This window comes from Lepidochelys kempii, chromosome 6 (assembly GCF_965140285.1).
Source record: "Lepidochelys kempii isolate rLepKem1 chromosome 6, rLepKem1.hap1, whole genome shotgun sequence".
NCBI lineage: Eukaryota > Metazoa > Chordata > Testudines > Cheloniidae > Lepidochelys > Lepidochelys kempii.
Window position 1 is genome coordinate 69,983,310 of NC_136385.1, and position 23,076 is coordinate 70,006,385.

The 23,076-nt window shown below is 41.8% G+C and overlaps 1 protein-coding gene across 7 annotated transcripts in view; it reads left to right on the forward strand.

Moving 5' to 3' along the window:
- The window catches only part of TTBK2 (tau tubulin kinase 2), a 210,336-nt gene that overhangs the window by 129,332 nt on the left and 57,928 nt on the right, over positions 1 to 23,076 (forward strand). For all 7 annotated transcript variants that reach the window (XM_073348603.2, XM_073348604.2, XM_078853330.1 and 4 more), the window contains 3 exons: positions 14,216 to 14,281; positions 15,721 to 15,813; positions 16,842 to 16,967. In XM_073348603.2, the coding sequence (XP_073204704.1) occupies positions 14,216 to 14,281; positions 15,721 to 15,813; positions 16,842 to 16,967 (285 nt within the window). The remainder of the gene's footprint in view (positions 1 to 14,215; positions 14,282 to 15,720; positions 15,814 to 16,841; positions 16,968 to 23,076) is intronic.

Below are 23,076 nucleotides of genomic sequence, written 5' to 3' on the forward strand. Positions count from 1 at the left end.
GTTAAATAAAAGTATCTTAAAGGTGCTTGATCCATAAGGGGGAAAAAGTTAATTTATCAAAATAGGTTTTGTGTTTTGTGTTTAAAACTAATTTATTAAACAAAGGAAATAATTCTAGGTAATGAATTTAACTGATTTTCTGGTCACCATTTCCTTCAGGATTTTAGAATTAGCAGATCTCATCCTCTCACACATTGTTTTTATTCACAGATTGGAAGAGGAAAACAAGCTTTTCTGCTTTTTCAGCTCCCAATCTGTTTCTCAACTTCGTGAGAACTAGTCATTGAACTGAAGTAGTTGAATAAACTCAAAAGAAGAAAATATTCTCTTTGCACCTGCAGAAGAGGAAACTGCTGTCAAAAGTTGTTTTAGCACTTCAACAAACTTTGGTGTCAGGTGCTTAGCCAGTGATTTCCACTAGTTCTGTAGTTTGACTTTCTTTAATACTTCAACAAACATGTACTTTTGGAATTTTTTTAACTTATTAATAGATCAAAGTATGTTTAGGCCTTAATATTGGTGTTATAATTTCAAATAGGTTTATTTTTAAAAGGAAAAATTTATTAAAGCTATCCAAATATTTTTATTTTTTATTTTAAATCATGGATTTTTATGCAGTGTGGTGGATACCACTTGCTATACTAAGCACCATTTGGTTATAAATTATGAGACCAAATTCTGTTCTTGGATGTGCTTACAGGGGAGCTTCTGCTGAAGCTAATAGTGCATGCATGTGTATCTGAAGGTAGAATTTGGCTTGTATGATAAATGTCTCATTCACAGTCTGCATAGCAGAACTATGTTTTTATGAATAGATGAGATGCAAGAACTGTAAAGACTCCTTTACATTATTACATCATTAGAGTTAGTTAATATAAGCAATGAAAGAAACAAAAGAATATAATTCCAGATCAGAAATCAAATCTTTTATTTAACTTTGTTATGCCCCAGTCACCATACTATCCATATATATTATGGTTGTAAACTTTACTGCACACAGAAGACACCATAAACAGTCCCTTTCGGTACCAGCCCAACCAAAACTAATAAATAGTCCAGTGATGGATAACTAACCAATAAACGTTAGATCAGAATATTTCATACTCTGTGTTTTAAAAATCAATAAACTTGGGCTCTTGAATACTGTCAGTGGGAGGGAGTTCATCAGGTAGGGACTTCCTGCAAAAACATCCTATCTCCAGACAAAAGAAGCACACATCTAGGTACTGTCAGCAGAAATGTGTCTGGTGATTTCTGCCATCACAGTGGTCCATTAGGAGAGTAGCAGTCTAAAAGTATATCTTTATAAATGAATATAAAATATATTTGGTTTTATATATTTCATTCATATTATCACTACTCAGTTATGCATGTCATCCAGTGCTACTTCCTGAAACATGCTTAAGGTTTACTTAAATACAGAAACATTTCCATGCATTTTTCCTGTGGTATGTATTCACAAATCTTTCTCAGTTCCAGTCTAACGTAAATGTGTGACTACTCCCTGTTCACACTATATTTGGGGCACATTTTAAATCAGTTGCCATTTTAATGCCTTTACATTCAGGGAAAGGAGGGGTTGAGGTATTTAATACATTTAAATGCATTCATGTGCAACAGAGGGAATATTTTTTCGTTATCTCAGTACATATTTATTAGTTGGCCAGTCCTATGCAACTGGTAGCCCAGCATTAAAAGTGATGAATGGATTTGAGGAATCCTCCTTATTTTTTGAATTAGAATCTATTTATTATCACTTTTGCTGACATCTAAATGCATCACCATAATACGGAGGTTTAACATACAGGAACTTCTTTCTGCAAAGTAATTCTGAAAATAGTAAGAGATGTATCAATAAAGCTTTTCTGTAGTTTGACATTTGCAGGGCTTGTTGTGCTTTTCATTATATTCTTGGGATGTTTTATGTGGATAATCTTTTACAGGACTATTGAGCAAACAGTTGTCAGCCCATTTAGTTATCTTCCTCTCCAATGTGATTTGCTATTAGGAAACATGATATTTCACCTTTGGATTAGATTATCCTGAATGACCTCCATTCCATTTACAGCAGGCAAGAGCCAATATGAATGATTTTGGAGGCTACAAAAAGAGGACTCACAGGAGGATTTCTTAGTGGATAAACACTGACATTTGAGGGAATCCAAGAAATCACTTCTGTAATTATTAACTCTCTCTTCCCTTCTACATATTCCCTCATCCACAACTTTCCTTCCCACCACATGTCTATTTTTTCGTACAGTGCAAAACAATCCCAGGGATTAGCCCCCAGGAGTTAGCAGACACCAGTTCCTCACATAAACTGCTGATGCAGAATGCATTGATACGTAGTCATGTGCAGGGCCAGTGAATTAATGACATATCCATTTGTCATCCTGATAATTAGTTAGGCTTTCCAGACTCACTAACTCAGAGGTCTAGCTTCTTGTTTCCTCTTTGGATCATTCATTCCATCTGATTCAGACTTTCGGTACGAAGTCTGACATGACACTGAAATAGTTGAGTTTACCCATACTTGAAAATGGGAACGTATTGCCACATGCTCAGAAATCTTCACATACTTGTCTGTTTAAAAATCTAATACAAATTTTTTTGTCCTTATTCTTCACAATCCTCAAAACTTTCAATCATACCTCTCTCATCTCTGCTTATGACTCTTTAATTTGAGTAATAGATTCTTCTCCCACATTGTATCTAACATAGCCTTTGTGTGCCTGTTGCCCCAACTCTTCAGATCAATCTCTTTCTTCTTCTTATGACATCTAATCATTTATCATAAAACAATGAAATCCTATTTTCCTAATCAGTTTCCTGTTTCATTCCTCAAAACATTTTTCACTGCAGCCCTTCTTATTCTGCTCTTTATTAAATGAACAAATGCTTCCTGTAATCTTGTTTTTGTGTATTTGTGTGTATATTCAGTAATTTATTACAAAGTGTGATTTTGTTAAAAAGAAAAAAGACACCATTAAAAAATAAATGTGACAGCATTGAAGAGAAGAGTTCTTGTCTTCCATTGGACTCTCTGAATGTAACTTTAAATTTAACATATTCCTAGTGAGCAGGGAAAAGTAAAAGTTTTATAAAATTATGGAGAGGGTTGTTGGCTTGAATAGAAATGTTTTGCAACTCTCTTGTTACTCAGCCTAAAATTTATGTCTAAGAGTATGTCTACACTATGAAATTAGGTTGATTTTATAGAAGTCGATTTTTTAGAAGCTGTTTTATACAGTCGATTGAGTGCGTCCCCACTAAGTGCAGTAAGTTGGCAGAGTGCGTCCACAGTACCGTGGCTAGCGTCGACTTTCATAGCGGTGCACTGTGGGTAGCTATCCCACAGTTCCTGCAGTCTCCGCTGCCCATTGGAATTCTGGGTTGAGCTCCCAATGCCTGATGGGGAAAAAACATTGTCGCGGGTGGTTTTGGGTACATGTCGTCAGTTGCCCTTCCCTCCCTCCGTGAAAGCAACGGCAGATAATCGTTTCGCGTCTTTTTTTCCTGGGTTAACCGCACAGACGCCATAGCACTGCAAGCGAGAGCCTGCTCAGCTCACCATCACCGCTGCTGTTGCGGGCAAGTCTATTGTGTGGACTGCTGTGATCCAAGTAGCCAGTGCAATCATTGACGTTCTATTATCAAGGGTAGTGACTCTGGGAAATGTGCGGGCCTTTTTAGATTTTAGGTGCATCATATTCCTGTTCTTTGTCGCTGGTGAAGAAGTCTTGCAGCCGTACATTCCACATGTAACAGCTCCAGGGCTCTTGCTCTTTTGCCTTGGTCACACAGCAGGAGCTCCTGGGTGCCTTCGCATCAATGGTGAACGGCTCCACTGCTTCCGCTGCAACTCTGCTATCCTGATCTGCTGCAACTCTGCAGCAGACGGTGCAGTAGGACTGCTAGCTGTCCTCATCAATGGCGTTTTGCTCACTCCACTGCTTCCGCTGCAATTCTGCTATCCTGATCTCCTGCGAGCTGCAGGTGTCTGCTTCAGGCTGCTCTCCCAGCCGGCAGCACCACGCAGTCGCACCTACCCCAGCCTACCGCTTGCTCCCATGGCTCATGAAGCCTGGACAGTAATAAGGAGCAGTTCAACTATAGGCTGAGCAAGTGCAGAATGGTGGTAGAATGTGCCGTGCCTTTGGACATTTAAAAGCTCACTGGCGCTGTTGGTCAGACCTCAGCGCAACCAACATTCCCATTGTTATTGCTGCTTGCTGTGTGCTCCATAATATCTGTGAGAGTAAGGGGGAGATGTTTATGGCGGGATGGGAGGTTGAGGCAAATCACCTGGCGTCCGATTTTGAGCAGCCAGACACCGATTAGAAGAGCACAGCAAGGTGTGCTGCGCATCACCGAGACTTTGAAAACCAGTTTCATGACTGGCCAGGCTACGGTGTGACAGTTGTGTGTGTTTCTCCTTGCTGCAAACCCGCCCCCTTTGTTGATTTTAAATCCCTGTAAGCCAACCACCTTCCCCCCTTCGAAATAAAGTAACTATTGTTTTGAAACCTTGCATTCTTTCTTTATTAATTTTTTAAAAAATTGAGATAACGGACAAGGTAGCTACGGGTGATTTTGGGTACATGTCGTCAGTGACCATTCCCTCCCTTCCTCTGTGAAAGCAACGGCAAACAATCATTTCTCGCCCTATTTCCTGGATTGCCTGCGCATATGCCATAGGACTGCAAGCGGGAGCCCACTCCAATCACCACTGCAGTTGTGAGCATTGTAAATACCTTGCATTTGCCCTTGGAGATTTTGGCATATGTATTGGCATTACGTCTTTTGGAACGGAGTTCTGATAGCATGGATTTGTCTCCCCATACAGCGATCAGATCCAGTTCCTCCCATTTGGTCCATGCTGGAGTTCTTTTGTGATTCTGGGACTGCATTGTCACTTGTGCTGATGATCTCGCCACGCTGGCCAAACAGGAAATGAAATTCAAAAGCTCCCAGGGCTTTTCCTGTGTACCTGACTAGTGCATCTGAGTTGAAAGTGCTGTTCAGAGTGGTCACAATGGAGCTCTCTGGGATAGCTCCTGGAGGCCAATACCGTTGAATTGCATCCACATTACCCCAAATTCGACCCAGCAATGTCGATTTAAGTGCTAATCCCCTTGTCAGGGAGGAGTACAAAAATCGATTTTAAGAGTCCTTTAAGTCGACAAAAATGGCTTCGTCATGTGGACGGGTGCAAGGTTAAATCGACCTAACGCTGCTAAATTCGACCTAAACTCATAATGTAGACCAGAGCTAACGCTCAGTGTCTGAAATAGCAGTAAAAGGAAGTGCATCCCTTGTGCTCACCCTTGGGACTCAATATGCTTATATATTATTAGGTTATTAAATCAATGGAGACAATTTTTCATTTATTCCAAGGCCTCTGTTTACGTTTCAAATTTAAACAGTTTTGGTTGCAGTCTACTGATTATTGTAATATATCTCTACAATGTTCTGCCTCATCTGGTTAATTTTCAGTTTAAAAGAAAAAAGGTTAAAACTCTTTACAATAAAGAGCAGCTAAAGAATCCTATTTTGAACCCTGTTTTGCATGTTACAGATTAGAGTTGCTCTTGGACAGAAGATTTTATGGTAAAATGGAGCAAGTTAAAAAATCTTCAGCCCTGTTTCATAGTTATTAGAGTATGTTCATTGGGAGATGGGCAATTTTTAATAATCTCCTGGATTTTTGTGTGCAAGTTGATCTAGTTCTGAAGAGAAAAGTGTCTCCATAGCTTACTGAGTTTATAGAATATTGGTAAGGACTGTTAGCTTTTGAGTAATGAATCAATCTGATACATAGGACTTAACTCAGAGATCAACATACGTTGTATTTTTGTAGGGCTGTGAAAGAGGGAGGAGATGAAGGGAAGAGATGTTCTTAGATGTAATAGCTCTATTACTGGAATGCACTGAATCATCTGTACTTATACCTATAGCTGAGGACAGGCGTATGAATTGCTTACCTGGTTATATTTTATATTTTCCATTTCTATTTAATTTGGTTAACCTTGCTTTTTTTCCTAAATGGACTGGAAATCCTGCACCAGTGTATTAGGACAAATCATATCACTTTCAGTAGTTTTTATTTAGAATGCACATGTAAATATTATGCCATACAGAAGAGTTAGGTAGTATCACCATTTTCAACCTCACACTGTGTATGCAATATACCTGTTTGTGCCATATCGTGTATAGCTTGTGCTCAATTTAAGAATTATATATTTTTAAAAATAAGGCAACATCCCTGCAGATCCTTGAAAAAGTATCCCCCCTGTTAACATGTGGTTTATTATGGCATTTATATAGTATGGTTTTGGTCTTGTTTAATTTATTTCTATATATGAACATATACAAAGATCTAATAGAACATTATTGTAATGGAGCGCTGTCAATTTGTTTGAACACCAAACGCTATTATATGTTAAAGAGAATTTAAATACTTGAAGAATGATTTCTTCATTAAAGGTTTGCTTCAGTTGAGGATCCAGTATGTAATCTATTTTAAAAATTATATAAAGTGTATGTGTACACATGTAACTTTGTGGTAATTATATCCATGAGAAAGATAGCTGTATTTCAGCAACTATGTAATAAACTGTTTGTATTCTGCATCTTTTGAGCTTCTCACATTCCCTCTAATCACTCTGCTTCTGGAGTAGTGAAGCCATCCCCTGCCTGTTATTCAAGGCAGATTGTCATATCACAGCCTACTTCTTAAAGATCGCAAGTAAGAGTGTCTAGTAAGAAGTGTTAAATTTGAGTCAATGAGTAAATGAACCTTTTTGATGTTTGAAGCTAAAATGGATTTTAATTTTTTGCTTGTTCTCAGGGCAGTGACGTGGGAGCAGAGTTATGATTGTTTGGCTGAACTTAACTGAATATTTCCATACTTTCCACTGTTTGGAAACTTTTAACTTAAGTGTAACTTTAATTTTGGATCTCTGGCCTTTGGGGGTTCTTTTTAAAAACAAACATTTTTGTAATGTGTCGTCCAAGTAGGTTTGTGGTACTTTAACTACCAGATTTTTGACTGGGAATGTTATAAAATCTTTACAGGTGTGCACAGCTGGAACTCCTGCTTTTAGAACAACTTGGAAATATAGCATCATGTTTTGGAGGAATACTGACTCTAAGCATTGAGATGTTCAGATAAAATATCTAACAATGCCTGAATTTCACCTCTCAAACAATTGCAAATCCATTTAAATCCAGAGGAAACAAATTATCTAATAAATTTCTTATGGGCAGTCACTTGCAGAAGGCAAAATCCACTCTTGACTCTCTACTGATGCAACAGGGAATTGAAGATCCCCACAATAACAAAATTCTCAGCTCTGACACCTGCTTTCTTAGAATCTGTCAGCAAGTGCTGTAAATACTGATCCTTATGAAAAGGCTCATGAGAAGACATCTGTGAACATAAATGTTTCGATCTTTTTAATCACTATGGAAGCAATTAAACATCTGTTCACATGGGCTTTGTGAACATGTTCTTCTACTCAGGTGTTTGCATAAGAAACCAAATAAATGCCATTTACCTTTGTTCAGTGCTCACAGGGGATTTGAACTTTTGGAGTATCTCCAGCAAACGGACTTTTATCAACAATTTTCAACATATGTGCATCTGCATATACTACCCTAGAAATATACTAAGAAAAGCAAAAAGTGCCTGTATAGACCATGCACAGAAATGTGTTGATGCAACTTCAGACAGAACATTAAAACCACAGAGGTTTAGCCGAACTTTAAAAACTTAGAAATGGACTTGAGGAGATAAGTGGGAAATAAGAGTAATTAGAGGGCTGTTCCAGTTAAATATTTTTATGAATAGTGACTGAACAGGCCAGGGCATTCGTGCCGCAAATGAGGTTCAGTGAACTGCAGATCATTGCTCTAGTTCTAAAGGCACATCCTCTCACTATGGTTTGAAAGTGCCTCAGACTTCTAGTGCATATGGCGGCATGCACCTACGTGGTCCAGCACACTAAACTGCACTTCAGAGTGCTGCAGGATTGGCTAACCTCAGTATACTCTCCAGCTGACCATCACATGGATGGGGTAGTTCAGGTAACAGCTCAAGTCTTGTCCTCCCTGGGCTGGTGGACAGACCCATTGAATGTTTACACATGAGTTCCCTTTGTGCCTCCTCAGCAGATACTCACCTTAGTCATGGATGCATCTGATATAAGTTGAGGAGCTCACTTAGGTCGCCATCAGACTCAGGGGCTTTGGTCATCCCAGGACCTTGGTGTCCATATAACAAAGAACTTCAGGCCATTTATTTGGCTTGTATGTCATTCCTCCTGCATGTGAGGGCGCAGAGTTTGTTTGTACTCACAGGCAACACAACAGCCATGTTTTATGTAAACAGACAGGGAGGACCCCAGTTGACGAAGTTATGCATACAGCCCATCTTGCTTTGGAACTTTTGCATAGCCAGATCCATCAACCTGAAAGCAGCCTACTTTCCAGAGGTTCAAAACACCCTGGCAGATCACCTGAGCAGATTGTCTGCAGGCCACCATGAATGATCCCATCATCCGCATGTGTCCATCACCATTTTCCAGTTGTGGAGTATTCCCGAGGGGACCTGTTCTCAGTGAAAGAAAACAAGAAATGTTTGGTTTTTTTTGTGTTCCTTGGCGGGTCACAGCCCAGGGTCAGTGCCAGATGCTTTCCTCCTGAATTTTCCAAAAGGCCTGCTGTATGCTTTCCCTCAAGTTCTGTTTCTGCCCAAGGTCTTGTACAAGATCAAACAAGATGGGGATTACATCATACTAATAGCCACAGCATGGGCCTTACAAACATTGGCTTTCATTGCTTAGCAGGAAAAACTGCAGAGAATGCATTGCTCAAATGGGCCATACACTCCTCTTTCACTTTGCTTCTTGTGCCAATTTAAGTTTCTGGTCTTAATCTTTAAAGCCTTAATTGGGTTGAAGCCCAGCTACATTCAAAATCACCTCCTCCATTCATGAAATACTTAGAGAGTCGCTCCCTTGGGAGAATGTAACTGACAATGCCCAGTGTAAAGTTCTCAAAAGTTAGGAGTAAACTATTGTTCATCAAAAGAGTTTGACTGTAGTAGTTTATGGGACCAAATCAGACTGAGCTCAAGTGTGACAGTTTTCACAGAAAGATGAAGGACTCATCTCTTTGCAAAAGCTTTGTTACAATAACCGAAGGCAAGAAATTACAACAGCAGCAGCAATATAAAACAAAAACACAGTAAGTAAAGCTGCTAAACCTGGGTGAGATGAAGAGCAGAGCCCATTATCAAATATGCTAGGAATATCTCTGAGAAATTTTTATTGTAAATGATACTTGTATATTATGGTGCTAGATGCTCTAGAATTACAATCTAGATAGATACAAGCTGCAAAGTCCCAAGTGAAGAAGCAGCCATGCATTGATGAGGTCTCATAAAAGTCTCTCCTCTTATGGAAAGAGACACAGATGTAATCCATTTTAATGAAGATTTTCAGTGGAATTCACGGATATACCCAAATGTATGCATTCCCTTCTGTAATTACAAATGCACTCCAGAGAATTATTCATGTCAAAGAAGCTATAAACCCAGATGGTTCTCTTAATAGCTCTTGTAGGTCACCTTCTTTAATGGCTCCAGATAGACAGCCTTTCAAGCTTTCACTCTCAATGGGGGACATTAGGTTGTTTTCAGAAAGCTCAGCTGCTGCTGAAGGAGATTTCTTAGAGATTGAATCTGGTAGATAAAATTGTGGATCCTGCTTCTGGGAACCCAATCCTTTTTGGCACCCTGTAAGCATTCTGAAGTATTGTCTATGCCTTAATTTGGTAGTACCAGTTTTAAAAAAAATTAACTAGTCATTTTATCGTGGCTGCATAATAATCTATGTCCTTTACAGAAGGAGAATCCTGAGTTGCTGGTAGATGAGCCAATATTGAACGCATCCATTTTGGGGATCTATAAACAAAAAAGCTTCACAGTTGGTGGTAGAGGGGGTTTTGTTTGAAAGCTCCAGTAAAGTGGATAGTTTGAGAACTTATCTTTTATTACATGAAGCTTTTTGATATGCATCAAGAATTCTGATACAGCAGTTTCAGAAGCTTAGTAAAAGTCCAGAGGGCAGTAAATCCCATTTTGAACTGGCTCAGCTAACTACCTCCAAAACCATCAATAGTTTTGTGAGTGATGCAACTTAGAGTATAATTAAAATAGGTGTTTTAACGTTAAGCAGCTGGCATAGTGAGAAGTTACCTGCTTTATATGACCTGATAAAAAAGACTTTTGTCCTGGTGTAGATCTTAGATAGAACAGCCCAATGGATTCAATAGTCGGTGGAGAAGATTGCACTTTAAAATTTGCATCAAAACTCTAAAGGAACTGTTTTGTGTTCAGTCTCCTTGCCCGAAGTCAAACAAATGGGAAATGATTTGGTGTGTGCTAGTTATCTCGTGGAAATCAAGGTCATTACTCTAAGAAGATGGGTCCCTGTCCATTCCAGTCACCATGTTTATTTCATTGTCTTCATGAAAAGAGAAATATTTTACTTGGTAAAAGTAAATATGTTCCTGACCTCATTTAAGCTATGTCTACACTACATCTTACGTTGACATAACTTACGTTGCTTAGGGGGGTGAATAAGTCACCCCCGAGCGACATAAGTTACACTAACAAATTTATTTGAGCATAAGCTTTTGTGAGCTACAGCTCGCTTCATCGGATGCATGCAATCAATGCATCATCTGATGAAGTGAGCTGTAGCTCATGAAAGCTTATGCTCAAATAAATTTGTTAGTCTCTAAGGTGCCACAAGTACTCCTTTTCTTTTTGCGAATACAGACTAACATGGCTGCTACTCTGAAATAAGTTACACTGACATAAGCGCCAGTATGGACAGCGCTATGTCAGCAAGAGAGCTTGTCCCGCAGATGTGGGGGTTTGAGTAGTTAAACCAATGGGAGAGCTCTCTCCTGTCAGCTTAGAGCAGCTACATTAGAGAGCTTACAGCGGTGCAGCTGTGCTCTTAGGTTCTAACCAGAGTAGTGCATTGGATTTCATCTTCTGGGTTCCTGCGCTGTTGGGATTTATAGGTTGCATCTTTGCTCATACTAAGGACACTGATGTGTTGGCGTTTTAGGGCTATGATGTATAGCAACATCCTGCAAAAAAGTGCTACCATTCAGTCTATTTACATTCTTGTGGAAATTTACCTAAATTATAGCAGTCTTAGAAACAGCTGTAAGATAAGAAGGTCTCTTGGATGACTGATTCAGGACTGATTAGGACTGCTGGGCTAAAAACCCATCTTTTTAAAATGGGAGCTGAGATTCTCTTGAAATCTTACAGAAAGACCCTACCTAAATTTACACTATAGCATGGAATTTCTGCAGCATGAAATTCTGTGGCCCTCCTACTCAGGGTAAAATCTAAGCCCAATGACATACCAGCTCTCAGAGAGTTCTAGCTGGGTGTTAGATGAAGAAGAGTATGCATAACATGCAACCACTGGCATATCTGTTATAAAGACTTGATAGAAGGGGCTAAATCCTGATACCTCCTGTATGTGGTAGCAAGGGACATATAAGACTCAAACATAAGTAAGCTGTACTCTGGACTTCAGCAATCCTGAGGACCCACTGGCCTGATAGAGGGGATCCATATCAACTATGTGGAGTTGCTTGAAGGAAACCTCGTGTATGATCATAATTCATGACAATTTGCACTTACATAGTGCCTTTGATCCAAGGATATGCAGGAACTGATCCCACAGTTCTTGTGCAGACAGAACACCCTTTGAAGTTAATGGGATTCAATAGGTCAATGCTGGGACTACAGGATTTGGACCCACAAAGATTAGCTATACTCCACCACTTTTGTGAGAGGTTGTTAAAGATTATTATTCCCATTTGACAGAAAAGTTAAACCAAAGCACAGAGAAGTAAAGTGATTTGCCCAAGGTGATGCAGGGAATCAATGGAAGAGTCAGGCTAATAGTACCCTCCGTAATCACTGGACCACGCTTCCTTTCCCGGGGAGAGGGATAGCTCAGTGGTTTGAGCTTTGGCCTGCTAAACCCAGGGTTGCGAGTTCAATCCTTGAGGGGGCCATTTAGGGATATGGGGCAAATATTGGGGATTGGTCCTGCTTTGAGCAGGGGATTGGACTAGATGACCTCCTGAGGTCCCTTCCAACCCTGATATTCTATGATGATTCTAGGGGTTTTATACTTGTACCTTTGGTTAAACAGTTAAAGATTCATTATAAAAAACTATAAGATGGTTTACACTGTAAAGCTAATTAAGCTGAAATTTAAACTAAATTCTCTAGCAGACCTAATCACAAAATTACTTCCAAGTGTCATTTAAAGGCTGTTTGTGAGAGTGCAAAAAACCCAGTCTATTTACAGTAAACTCAAAGACCCTGTCTACACTTAAAAATTTTTGCAAAAGATTTCCCACCTTTACTAACCCTGGTTCAGCTCCACTATTGCTTAGATGGGCCACTGGCTACTGTTGGCATTTTTTTAAAAAAACGCTGATATGGAATCCTACTTGAGAGCAGATCTAATCAATGTGATGTTAAAAACAATGACAGCAGTTGCTGGCCTGCCGATATGAGGGCTCCCAATGTTGCTCACATTGGTGGACATGAACGAATGATAGCCACGTTGGGTAATCTGAAAAAAAAAATCTTTTCCTGATTACAATCATAATTTTATATTGTGGTGGTCTCCAAATGCGTATGAATAGAAACTTTTCATCATATTATTTTTGAAAAATCTAAAAACTTGCATGGGCCCCCAGGCAAGTAGAGTTCACCCTCACTCATTCTCAGATCAAGTGAGAACTGGTGTAGGTTATACAAGTCTCTTGCATTAATTTTTAGAGGAAACAAAAAGAAGAAATTACTTTTGAAAATCTTAAGTTCAGGAAAAAGGCAAAGACAGAAATAACATTTAGCAGTTCAGGCAGGGGTTTTTTTTGTGTCTATGTGAGGTGAGGTGAGTTGAGTGGCTAAAATGAGTAGGATGTCTATTTCTGACAATGTAATATAATACTTATTTTATTTTGTACCATAAACATGAAGATTAAAATATTACAAAATAAATATTTAATTACACTGCTCCTATAATGTTTTATTGGGAACAAGAGACTTCAGGAAGTCATTACTATTCTATAGGTATCTGTTCTGTGGCTCTAAAAGTTCAGTTTGATCTGTGAGAATGTGCTATCTTCTCAGCAGTGAGAAAGAAAGGCAGGTATTCACCAGCTAGAAGATGGAGAGAGAGATGCTGCCAGTTACAGTGCCAAGGGTGGCCACTTTAGGGCAACGGTTGCTTGGTTCTGCCAAGTTTAAAGGACCAGCATCAGAAAGGCACACTGGAAAAAGTTCCTATAAAAGTGTAGCCCTGTTCTGTGGAGAGTTAGTAGGGACCAGGAAGCTGCCAAAGAAGGTGCTTTTAGGGAAAGAGGTTGCTTTGGTATTGTGCTGACTGGCATTCTACAACATGGGATGCAGCAAATGCATTTCTTTCTTCAGCTATATTTTGCCTTTTGTTAGCCCAATGAGGTGCTCAGTACATGCTATTTATTTCTCAGCCCACAGCTTTGAGACTTTTATACGGGTTCTCCCTCTCTTGGAATTTCTCAAATCATTGACCTCTTGATCTGAAAAGTAATTGTGATGATAAAAATAATTTTAACAAATGCCTAATTGTCCCTAGCTGTTCTCTGATGTAAGATAGCTGAGACCTAGCAGTATCTTGAGATTTTTCAAAGATACTTGTACACTTCTGTTCCTTTCATAGTTTAAACTTCAGACTTCCTGAGATTTAGAACCAAGACTCAGTGGTGAAAGATATTAGTAAACCCACCATGCATCTTTCCTAAGAGGCCTCTCTTTGAGGATTTGACACTCTTTAAAACAAAAGCTAACCTAGGTAGAGGATAGCTTTTCCCTAGAGCTAACCCATGTGTGGATATGCTGCACACCATCTTGTCATGTCCATTTGAGCCCCCATTGAATCTCTTGCAGTAATATTGTACCAGCAATGTGGGAAACCGAAAGCAGACAGAAGATCTAAATGACATTTGCCGTTGCTCCATTCTCTGTGCTGTAGTAGGTTTTACATGTTGTTGTGTGTTATCAGGTGGTTTATCTTCTTTGGTACTGAAAAATCTTTGATTTTTGTGTCTACTTCTCTGATAGCCACGAGCTGTTGCGGGTTTTCGAGGAACAGTACGCTATGCATCAGTCAATGCTCACAGAAACAGAGTGAGTATCTGTGCTTACATCCCACCTGTCTGAGTTTTCTAGTAATTAAAAACACTGTCAATTGTGTATATAGTATAAATCTTGCTTCATTTTCTGTGTCCCTCTGTCATTATTATATAGAAAGATGTTAGACTGTGGGAAATATTTAGGAAAGAATAGGTCACTTTTACGTTACTGTAGATAACTGAATGTCTTATCTTCATAATGGTGTTCTGGTTGCAGAAATCATAATAGTTTTAATTATTACCATCACTGTTTTAATAATACCACAGAAGAATAGAACAGGGAAGATGAAATTATCAGGTGATAACATATTATATTTACAGTATATTCCACTGATCATCATGATCTCAGCATATTAGAGAATTTTGGACAAACTACTATTGCCAGTGTGATGATATTTCACTTCACAGTAAAATGATGTACATCCCTGTAATCATATTTTAACATGCTTCCTCTTCTATTTTTTTCTGTGCTTTTTATTCTTCCATCTGAAGAGATGAAAAAGGAGAGAGTGTTTTCCTACTTGCAGTATTATAGGGGTCTGTTTTGCAATTTTTCTTCTAATCAGTTTTATTGGGAATATACAATAGTTGAAGTCTCTAGAACAGGGGTGGGCAAACTTTTTGGCCCGAGGACCACATCTGGGTATGGAAATTGTATGGCGGGCCATGAATGCTTATGAAATTGGGGTTGGGGTGCAGGAGGGGATGAGAGCTGTGGCTGGGGGTGTGGGCTCCAGGGTAGGTCCAGACATGAGGAGTTCAGGGTGCAGGAAGGGGCTCCGGGATGGGGCAGGGGCAGGGGTGGGGTGAGGACTCTGGGGTGAGACTGGGGATGAGGGTTTGGGGTGTAGGAGGGGGATGAAGGCTGGGGCAGGGAGTGAGGAGTGGGGGGTGTCTCAGGGGTGCAGGCTCCGGGCGGCGCTTACCTCAAGTGGTTCCCGGAAGCAGTGGCATGTCCCCCCTCCAGCTTCTATGCGGAAGTGTGGCCAGGCGGCTCTGCTGCGCGCTGCCCCATCCACAGGCACCGCCCCTGCAGCTCCCATTGGCTGCAGTTCCCGGCCAATGAGATCTGCAGGGACAGCTCTTGGGGTGGGGGCAGCATGCGGAGCGGAGGCCCCTGACTGCCCCTATGCATAGGAACCAGAAGGGGGACATGCTGCTGCTTCTGGAAGCCACGTGGAGTGGCTCCCGACCCTGCTCCCCAGCTGGAGCCTGGAGTGGGGCAAGCCCCAGACCCAACTCCTCAGCAGGAGCTCAAGGTTCTAATTAAAACAGCTGGCGGGTCGGATGCAGCCTGCGGGCCGAAGTTTGCCCACTCCTGCTCTAGAGTAATACAGGATCCAGCAAAGCCCACTAGCTCTGATTGCATAGTAGTAAGGTAAAGTACAGCAGTTCTGAGGAGTAATAAAATTCCATCCCTCTTCTTTTTCACAGGAAATGGGAAGGCATGATGACCTCTGGTCCCTGTTTTACATGTTGGTAGAGTTTGTGGTCGGACAGCTGCCTTGGAGAAAAATAAAAGACAAGGTAAAATCTAGAAATAAGGATCTTAGATGGGCATTGCACATAAACGCCTTCATGAAAAATCTTCTCAAGAATCATTGGTTCATAAAATTCTAATGTTACATTTTGCAGCAGTTTCTAGTTATTTCCTCCCCCTCACGTCACAGTGCAAATGTCATGGCATAAAGTGTTGTGGAGTGTTACAAATAGTCTTAGTTTGCAAGGGAATTTAGACAGAGTTTACAGTTTTTACAGATTCATTATAGAGGGCAAATATAAATGTACATACATTAATTCATGGCCCTATTTTGAAACCAGTGCTTTTTGCCTTTACAAACCTTCTGTACAAAGTTTGACATTTCATCTTGGAAATAGACATTCAGTATTTGCTGTTAGACAAAGTTAGCCCAGTAGATCTGTGGTCATGCTGTTAGGCAGATGTCTTATGGGAGGTAAGCAAAGAAAAAGAAACCTCTGATGGCTTGTGTCCACTACTTGTGTCTCCCTATTTTGAATGTATAGCATAATCAAAAGCACTTTCTGATTAACTTAGCTATGTTGGTAGATGAAGATGGGCCATACAAAGGACTGCTCTTATTCTTCTGACTTTGGAAACCACAGATTAACTGATATTGGACTGAATAAAAATACTAAAAAAAGTCTACTCTGAGGAGTAATTGTGTATCAGAAGTGAACTGAAGTAGATGACGTAATAGAACTTTTTAATCCCTATCTATAATTCTAGTAGAGTTATAATGCCCAGTTATAATCAGTGGTGTCAAACAGCAAGAAAACACAGAGAGAGAGAGAGAGAGAGAGAATTAGACTAGCATTTAAGTATTGAGTAGGAGGTTTTAAAGGACGTTTTACATTGGTGCTAAGGACAGTGGCAGGATCTCTGGTCCTGCTATAACCTAAAGGATTAATCTCCTTTTCAAACACCCTTCAACTCTGACCAAAAATATTGCATTTAATGCCTGTGATGTATGGTGTGAATATTCTGCAGTTGGGAATGGTGGTATGCTAATGCTTTGTGTGCTAACTGTTCCTAGGAGCAAGTGGGCTCCATAAAAGAGAGATATGACCACAGGCTCATGTTGAAACATCTCCCCCAAGAATTCAACATCTTTCTAGATCACATCTCCAATTTAGATTACTGTACAAAACCTGATTACCAGGTAAGGCTTTTTACTTTTTTGTATTTCTCATTTTTAAATAATCTTGTTTTGCCTTATTTTATCAAAATTATCCTTCCTTTGATCTGATCCTGTATCCATAACGATAATGATTATGGACTGTCCCACTGTAGAGCTATTTTAATGGCCATAAGGTACTTTTGTGAAGTTTGGTAGTTTGATGCTAAGATAGTTTGAAGGCTACAGTGTTGATCTGCTGGATGACCTGCAATGGGCCACTGTATCAGTAATCTAGCTTTTGTGAAGGTGTGGTAGAGCCATGGTGCTGTGTTGAGAGCCATATTTTATCTACAACTGTGATGTGAGGGGTTCCCTGCAAACAGAGGTATGCAAACCATTTGTAATCTCTTTTGGCCAATTCTAGGTAGTGTGACAGTGTCGGGCCGGATGGCTACAGGAGAGTAATAGAAGGCAGATATATTAGCCCCAGGTTAAGTAGGTCCCTTTTCCCTCAGTAAGGTAACAGGGAAGGTTCCAGAACAATCAGGAACCTTCTGGGGACAATTAAGACAGACAGGCTGATTAGAACACCTGCAGCCAATCAAGAAGCTGCTAGAATCAATTAAGGCAGGCTAATCAGGGCACCTGGGTTTAAAAAGGAGCTCACTTCAGTTTGTGGTGCGCGTGTAAGGAGCTGGGAGCAAGAGGTGCTAGGAGCTGAGAGTGAGAATGCATACTGTTGGAGGACTGAGGAGTACAAGCATTATCAGACACCAGGAGGAAGGTCCTATGGTGAGGATAAAGAAGGTGTTGGGAGGAGGCCATGGGGAAGTAGCCCAGGGAGTTGTAGCTGTTGCACAGCTGTTTCAGAAGGTACTCTAGATAGTTGCATTCCACAGGGCCCTGGGCTGGAACCTGGAGTAGAGGGCGGGCCCAGGTTCCCCCCAAACCTCCCAACTCCTTGTCAGACACAGGAGGAGTCGACCTGGACTGTGGGTTCAGAAAAACGGCCAAGCTGAGGGCTGTCATGAAGCTCCAAGGCGAGCAAATCCGCCAATAAGCGCAAGACCCACCAAGGTAGAGGAGGAACTTTGTCATAGTGGGCTTTGAACTCCTCCTGGATGCAGTGCAGGTGTTCAGATACATTGGATGCTGCAAGTATGTGGGAGACTTGTGGCATGGACAGGTGGAGGAAACTGTAGTTGGTGTAGAAAGGACGCTGGTGGGTTGATCTGTGGTTGGAGTTATTGTACACTAATTTGGCAAGAGAGAGAAACGAAACCCAGTCATTCTGGTGGTAACTGATAAAGCAACAGAAGTATTGCTCAAGAATTTGGTTCACTCATTCCATCTGTCCATCAATCTTGGAGTGATAAGATGAGGAGACATGTAGATCCACATTCAGGAGTGTCATGGGGTGCACCACTCACTGCTGGACTGGCGCCTCCTTCTGGTACTCTGGGGATTAGCTTGAGGCCAATGCTCCCGTCCGCTATTTGCACACCATCACTCTGTCCACCTGCAGCTCCTCTCGCAGCCTCAGGAACCATAATGTCTTCTTCATGGCTCAGCCCTCTGGCTGTGTTATTATCCATGTTCCCCCCTTCTGGGGAAGATTAACCCCTCAGTAGTCATAGGCAGTACTCTTGCTCACTTCCTCTGTGCTACTTGCCCAGTGACTGGTAGGGGAACCCGGACCCGCCCTCTTCTCCAGGTCCCAGACCAGAGACTCTCAGCTCAGCAGCCTTGGCCTTCTCTCTCTGCCCTCACTGCTCTATCCTGGGGCTTCTTCCTACCACTGGTTGCCCTTTTCTTCCTGGACCTACGAGTTCCCAAAGCCTCCTCCCTCTTCCTGGGGAGTGACTGCAGTTCCAGCTCACTCCTCCCTTTCTCCTAGGAGTGTCTGCCTTTTCCCAGCCACCTCTTCTCCTTTCAGCCCCTTGGCTTCATAGGCCCTGCCTATTCCTGTCCAGCTGAGCCTGCTTAATCAGGCGCCTAATGGGTTAATTGGCTCATCTGGCCTGCATTAAAACTTGCAGGGTGTGTGTGTGTATTAGTCACCCCATCACAAGGAGCTTGAACAACTCTTGCCAGAAATACGAAATAACTGTGATCCTCAATGAGATGCGATGTTAGATAGTTGACCATGGAATTGGAAGACATAGTTAAAAAACAGTTGGGATATATGACGGAGTGAACCCCTGCATCCACACCCTACACACTATTTTAATAATCTTTGTACAAAATATCCCTTGTGAGGTATCATTTGAAAAATAATAACCCACTAGGATTGCTAGGTGTCCGGTTTTTTTACCAGAACGCCCGGTCAAAAAGGGACCCTGGCGGCACGGGTCAGGCTGTTAAAAATCCGGTCATCAGCGCAATGGAGCTAAGGCAAGCTCCCTGCTTGCTGTGGCTTGGTGCGGCTCCAGGAAGCAGTGGCATGTCCCTCCTCTGGCTCCTATGCATAGGGACAGCCAGGGGGCTCCGCACGCTGCTCCTGCCCCAAACTTCAGCTCTGCAGCTCCCATTGGCCAGGAACCATGGTCAATGGGAGCTGTGGGAGCGGCGCCTGCAGGTGGGACAGCACGCAAACCTGCCTGGCTGCTCCTCTGCATAGGAGCCGGAGGGGGGACATGCCACTGCTCTGGGAGCTGCTTGAGCTAAGCTCTGCTCAGAATCTGCACTCCTGACCCCCTCCCGAGCCCCAACCCCCTACCCCAGCCTTGATTGTCCTCCAACCCCCTCAATCCGAGCCCTGAGAACCATCCCTTATCCCAAACGGCTCATCCCCAGCCCAGAGTCTGCACCCCCAGCCAGAGCCCTCACCCCCCCACAGCCCAACCCCCTGCCCCAGCCCAGAGCCCCCTCCGAACCTCTCAGCTCCAGCCTGGCGTTCCCTCCTGCACCCCAAATCCCTCATTCCCGGCTCCACACCAGAGCCCACACTCCCAGCTGGAGCCCTCACTCCCCCCACACCCCAAACCCCTTCCCCAGCCCAGAACCCCCTCCTGAACCCTAAATCCCTCATTTCTGGCCCCACCCCGGAACCCGTACCCCCTCCCACACCCCAACTCCCTGCCTCAGACTGTAGCCCCTTCCCATACTCTGAACCCCTCAGCTCCACCCTCAGCCCGGAGCCCCCTCCTGCACTCCAAGCCTTTCATTCCTGGCCCCACCACAGCCAGAGCCTTCACCTCCTCCCGCACCGCAATCCCCTGAGCCAGCCTGGTGAAAATGAATGAATGAGTGAGGGTGGGGAGAGCGAGTGAGTGGGGTGGGTGGGTGGAATGAGCAGGGGGTGGGGCCTTGGAGAAGGGGCAGGGCAGGGGTGTTTGGTGTTGTGTGAGTAGAAAGTTGGCAACCCTGTAACCCACTGGTCAATAATTTCATGATGAAATATATATAGTAAAAATATATGTAAAGTTATAAACATATGCTGAAATTAGGTCTGAAATGTGTTTATCAGAAAAGTTTGGGTAAATCAGTTTCTCAGAGACTAAGGACAAGCTGACGCCTCTAGCCAGGTGTCAGTTGGAGGGCAATCACCTATCAAGTGGCCATTCTTTGTCAAGGAAAGGGGCTAGGAACAAACAGATCTGCATCTTAGCAAGCAACAGCATGAAACCTCTTTCACCGCAAGGCTCCTTGTCTCCGTCCTCACAGCAGGAATAAACATTATATAGGGATAACCCTCAAGAAAATGCATTTCAAAGGGGGACTGGACTGTAAAATTGAGGGGCAAAACCACCCCAAGGTATCTGTCCCTATCCATCTCTCATTCACCTAAGAAGACAAAAGAAGCAGCCTTTGGACTATGGGAGCAGATCCTGGCCTGAGAATTTGGTCAGCAATGTTATTGGAAATGTGGTAAGGGATTTCAACTTGAAAGTTTTATTAAGTTTTAGTACTAGGAAGCATTTCATCTTTATTTTGCTTGTAGCCATTTTTTTACTTATACTTGTACTCACTTAAAACCTATCTCTTTGTAGTTAAAGAAACTTGTTTTATTCTTTAATCAAAACAAATCCAGTGTTGTGCTTTAACTAAATTGTGTAGGTAACTCCATTTAAAGCAGGAAACTGTTGGATATTGGTCCTCTGAAAGGGGCAATGGACCTAAAATATCTGGACTGTCTAGAACAGGACTGGACAGTGTAGAACACCTGTTTTGGGGGGGAAATTTGGGACTGGGAGTGTGCTGGGGTCATCCTGCAAGTGATAACCAAGGTTAATGGAAACCGGAGTGTTCTGGCAGGCTGCAGTTATACACAGACATTTAGGACGTGACCTGAATGCTGTTTGGCTGTTTCTGAGGAGCCCAAATTGGGAGCTACAGCAGCAAAATATTGTGAGGCACCCCAGGTTTCAGGGCAAAGGTGAGAGAGCTCCTCACTGGTCTGGATTGCACACTGGAATGGCATAGGCTGTTACCTCCTCAGAGGGAATTCGAAGTCATGGCACGAAACGTGACATTTTTGTAAGTACGTCAACAACAACTAGCAGAGTTGTGTGGCCATTGGAATTGGGAAAGTCAGTGATAAAGTTCATGGAAATGGACAATCAGGGTTGAGACAGACCTGAGTAGGAGCAGGATTGAGTCCCTGGTTCCTTCACAGGTTTAAAGTGCAGGACAATAAGTGTGACTACAATAATTGTCCTCTGTTGTAAATTTCCATTTTTTGTTCCATGGCAATAGAAGAAACCGCCCCCTTCTTCCCGCCCCCTCCACACACTTTCTCCTCTCATAATCTAGAATGGGGGGAAAACTATCAAGATCTAATTAGGAGTCAGTAAATCCCTTCCTGCTGGCCTTTCAAATAGACTTGTTTGATTTGTAGATAATGATATTCTGCGTACTGGCTGAGTCGTAAACTGCAGAGAATGAATCTGAATGAGTGCATCATATTAACTAATTCTGGAATTACAGCTTCCAGAAGACTAGAGATAAGAATATTCATCATCACCATTAAATTACATTTGGGCATGTGAAACTAATTAGCTTTCCTCTGGAAAAATTTTCTTTCATACTGTTCCACATTCACACATCTGCGGTTCCAAAGTAGAGACTATTTATGTGTAACATCAACAAATTGTGCGTTGGTTTTCTTGTTTTCAGAGAGTATATTCAGACAAATCAAAGCCAACCTGAGTAGATGGCCGCTAATGTATCACTGTTTATACTAAGAAGGCAGAAAACAGCAGCAACTGAAGCTCTGTTATTGCATGTGTTTATCAATTTATCTGTTATATTTATCTTATACCTTTGCTGCGTCTGTCTCTAGGAGACCAATGCTGTTGGCATTTTTCATTAGGTTGATATCTGTGGAGTTTTGTCTGGGAAACATGTTTCTTTCTCACTGCAACTTTTTAGCTATTATTGGCAGTAAAACTGTTTCTTCTGCTGGAAACCAACTTCCTCTATCTACCATCGAGATTGCTGATCAGGCAACGTAGCAGAATGCCCGCTCCTTTTTTTAAAAAAAATTCGTATTGATTACTTGGCTTGCTAACATTAACAGATAAATCAAGATCGAGGATTTTAAATAAGAACTGGAAATATCAAGTGATATCAAGTTCCCCTTTTGCCAGTGCATTTCTTCCTTTCTTTCGGTGTAGGTCTGCTGTATGTACACCACCCTCACCTTTCTTTAAATGGCCCAACCTGTTGTAGACACAGAAACTCAATAAGAGATTAAAGTGATACATTTATAGATTTTACCTGTTCCAAGGTAAAGCCAAGACAGTTCTGTATACTGTCCTTTGATTATTCATAGAATTTTTACAGCTACAGTGCAAGCTTCCCTACACCACCCTGCCCATGTGCCATAACTATGAACTGGATGGCCCTACCTTTAGGGGTAAGAGTGTATTGTACTTTCCATGCCCATTCAACATCTTGATTATCTGAATTCATGTCAGTTGTAAAAGTACTTTTTGGGATGTGGATTTGTATCATAGTTCTTTGTTGTTATTTATTTATAGAATCACAGAAATGTAGAACTGGAAGGAATCTCGAGAGGTTACCTAGTCCATCCCCCCCATGCTGAGGCAGTAACAAGTATACCTAGAGCGTCCCTAACAGGTGTTTACCTAACTTGTTCTTAAAAATCTTTGATAGACATTCCACAAACTCTCTTGGTAACCTGTTC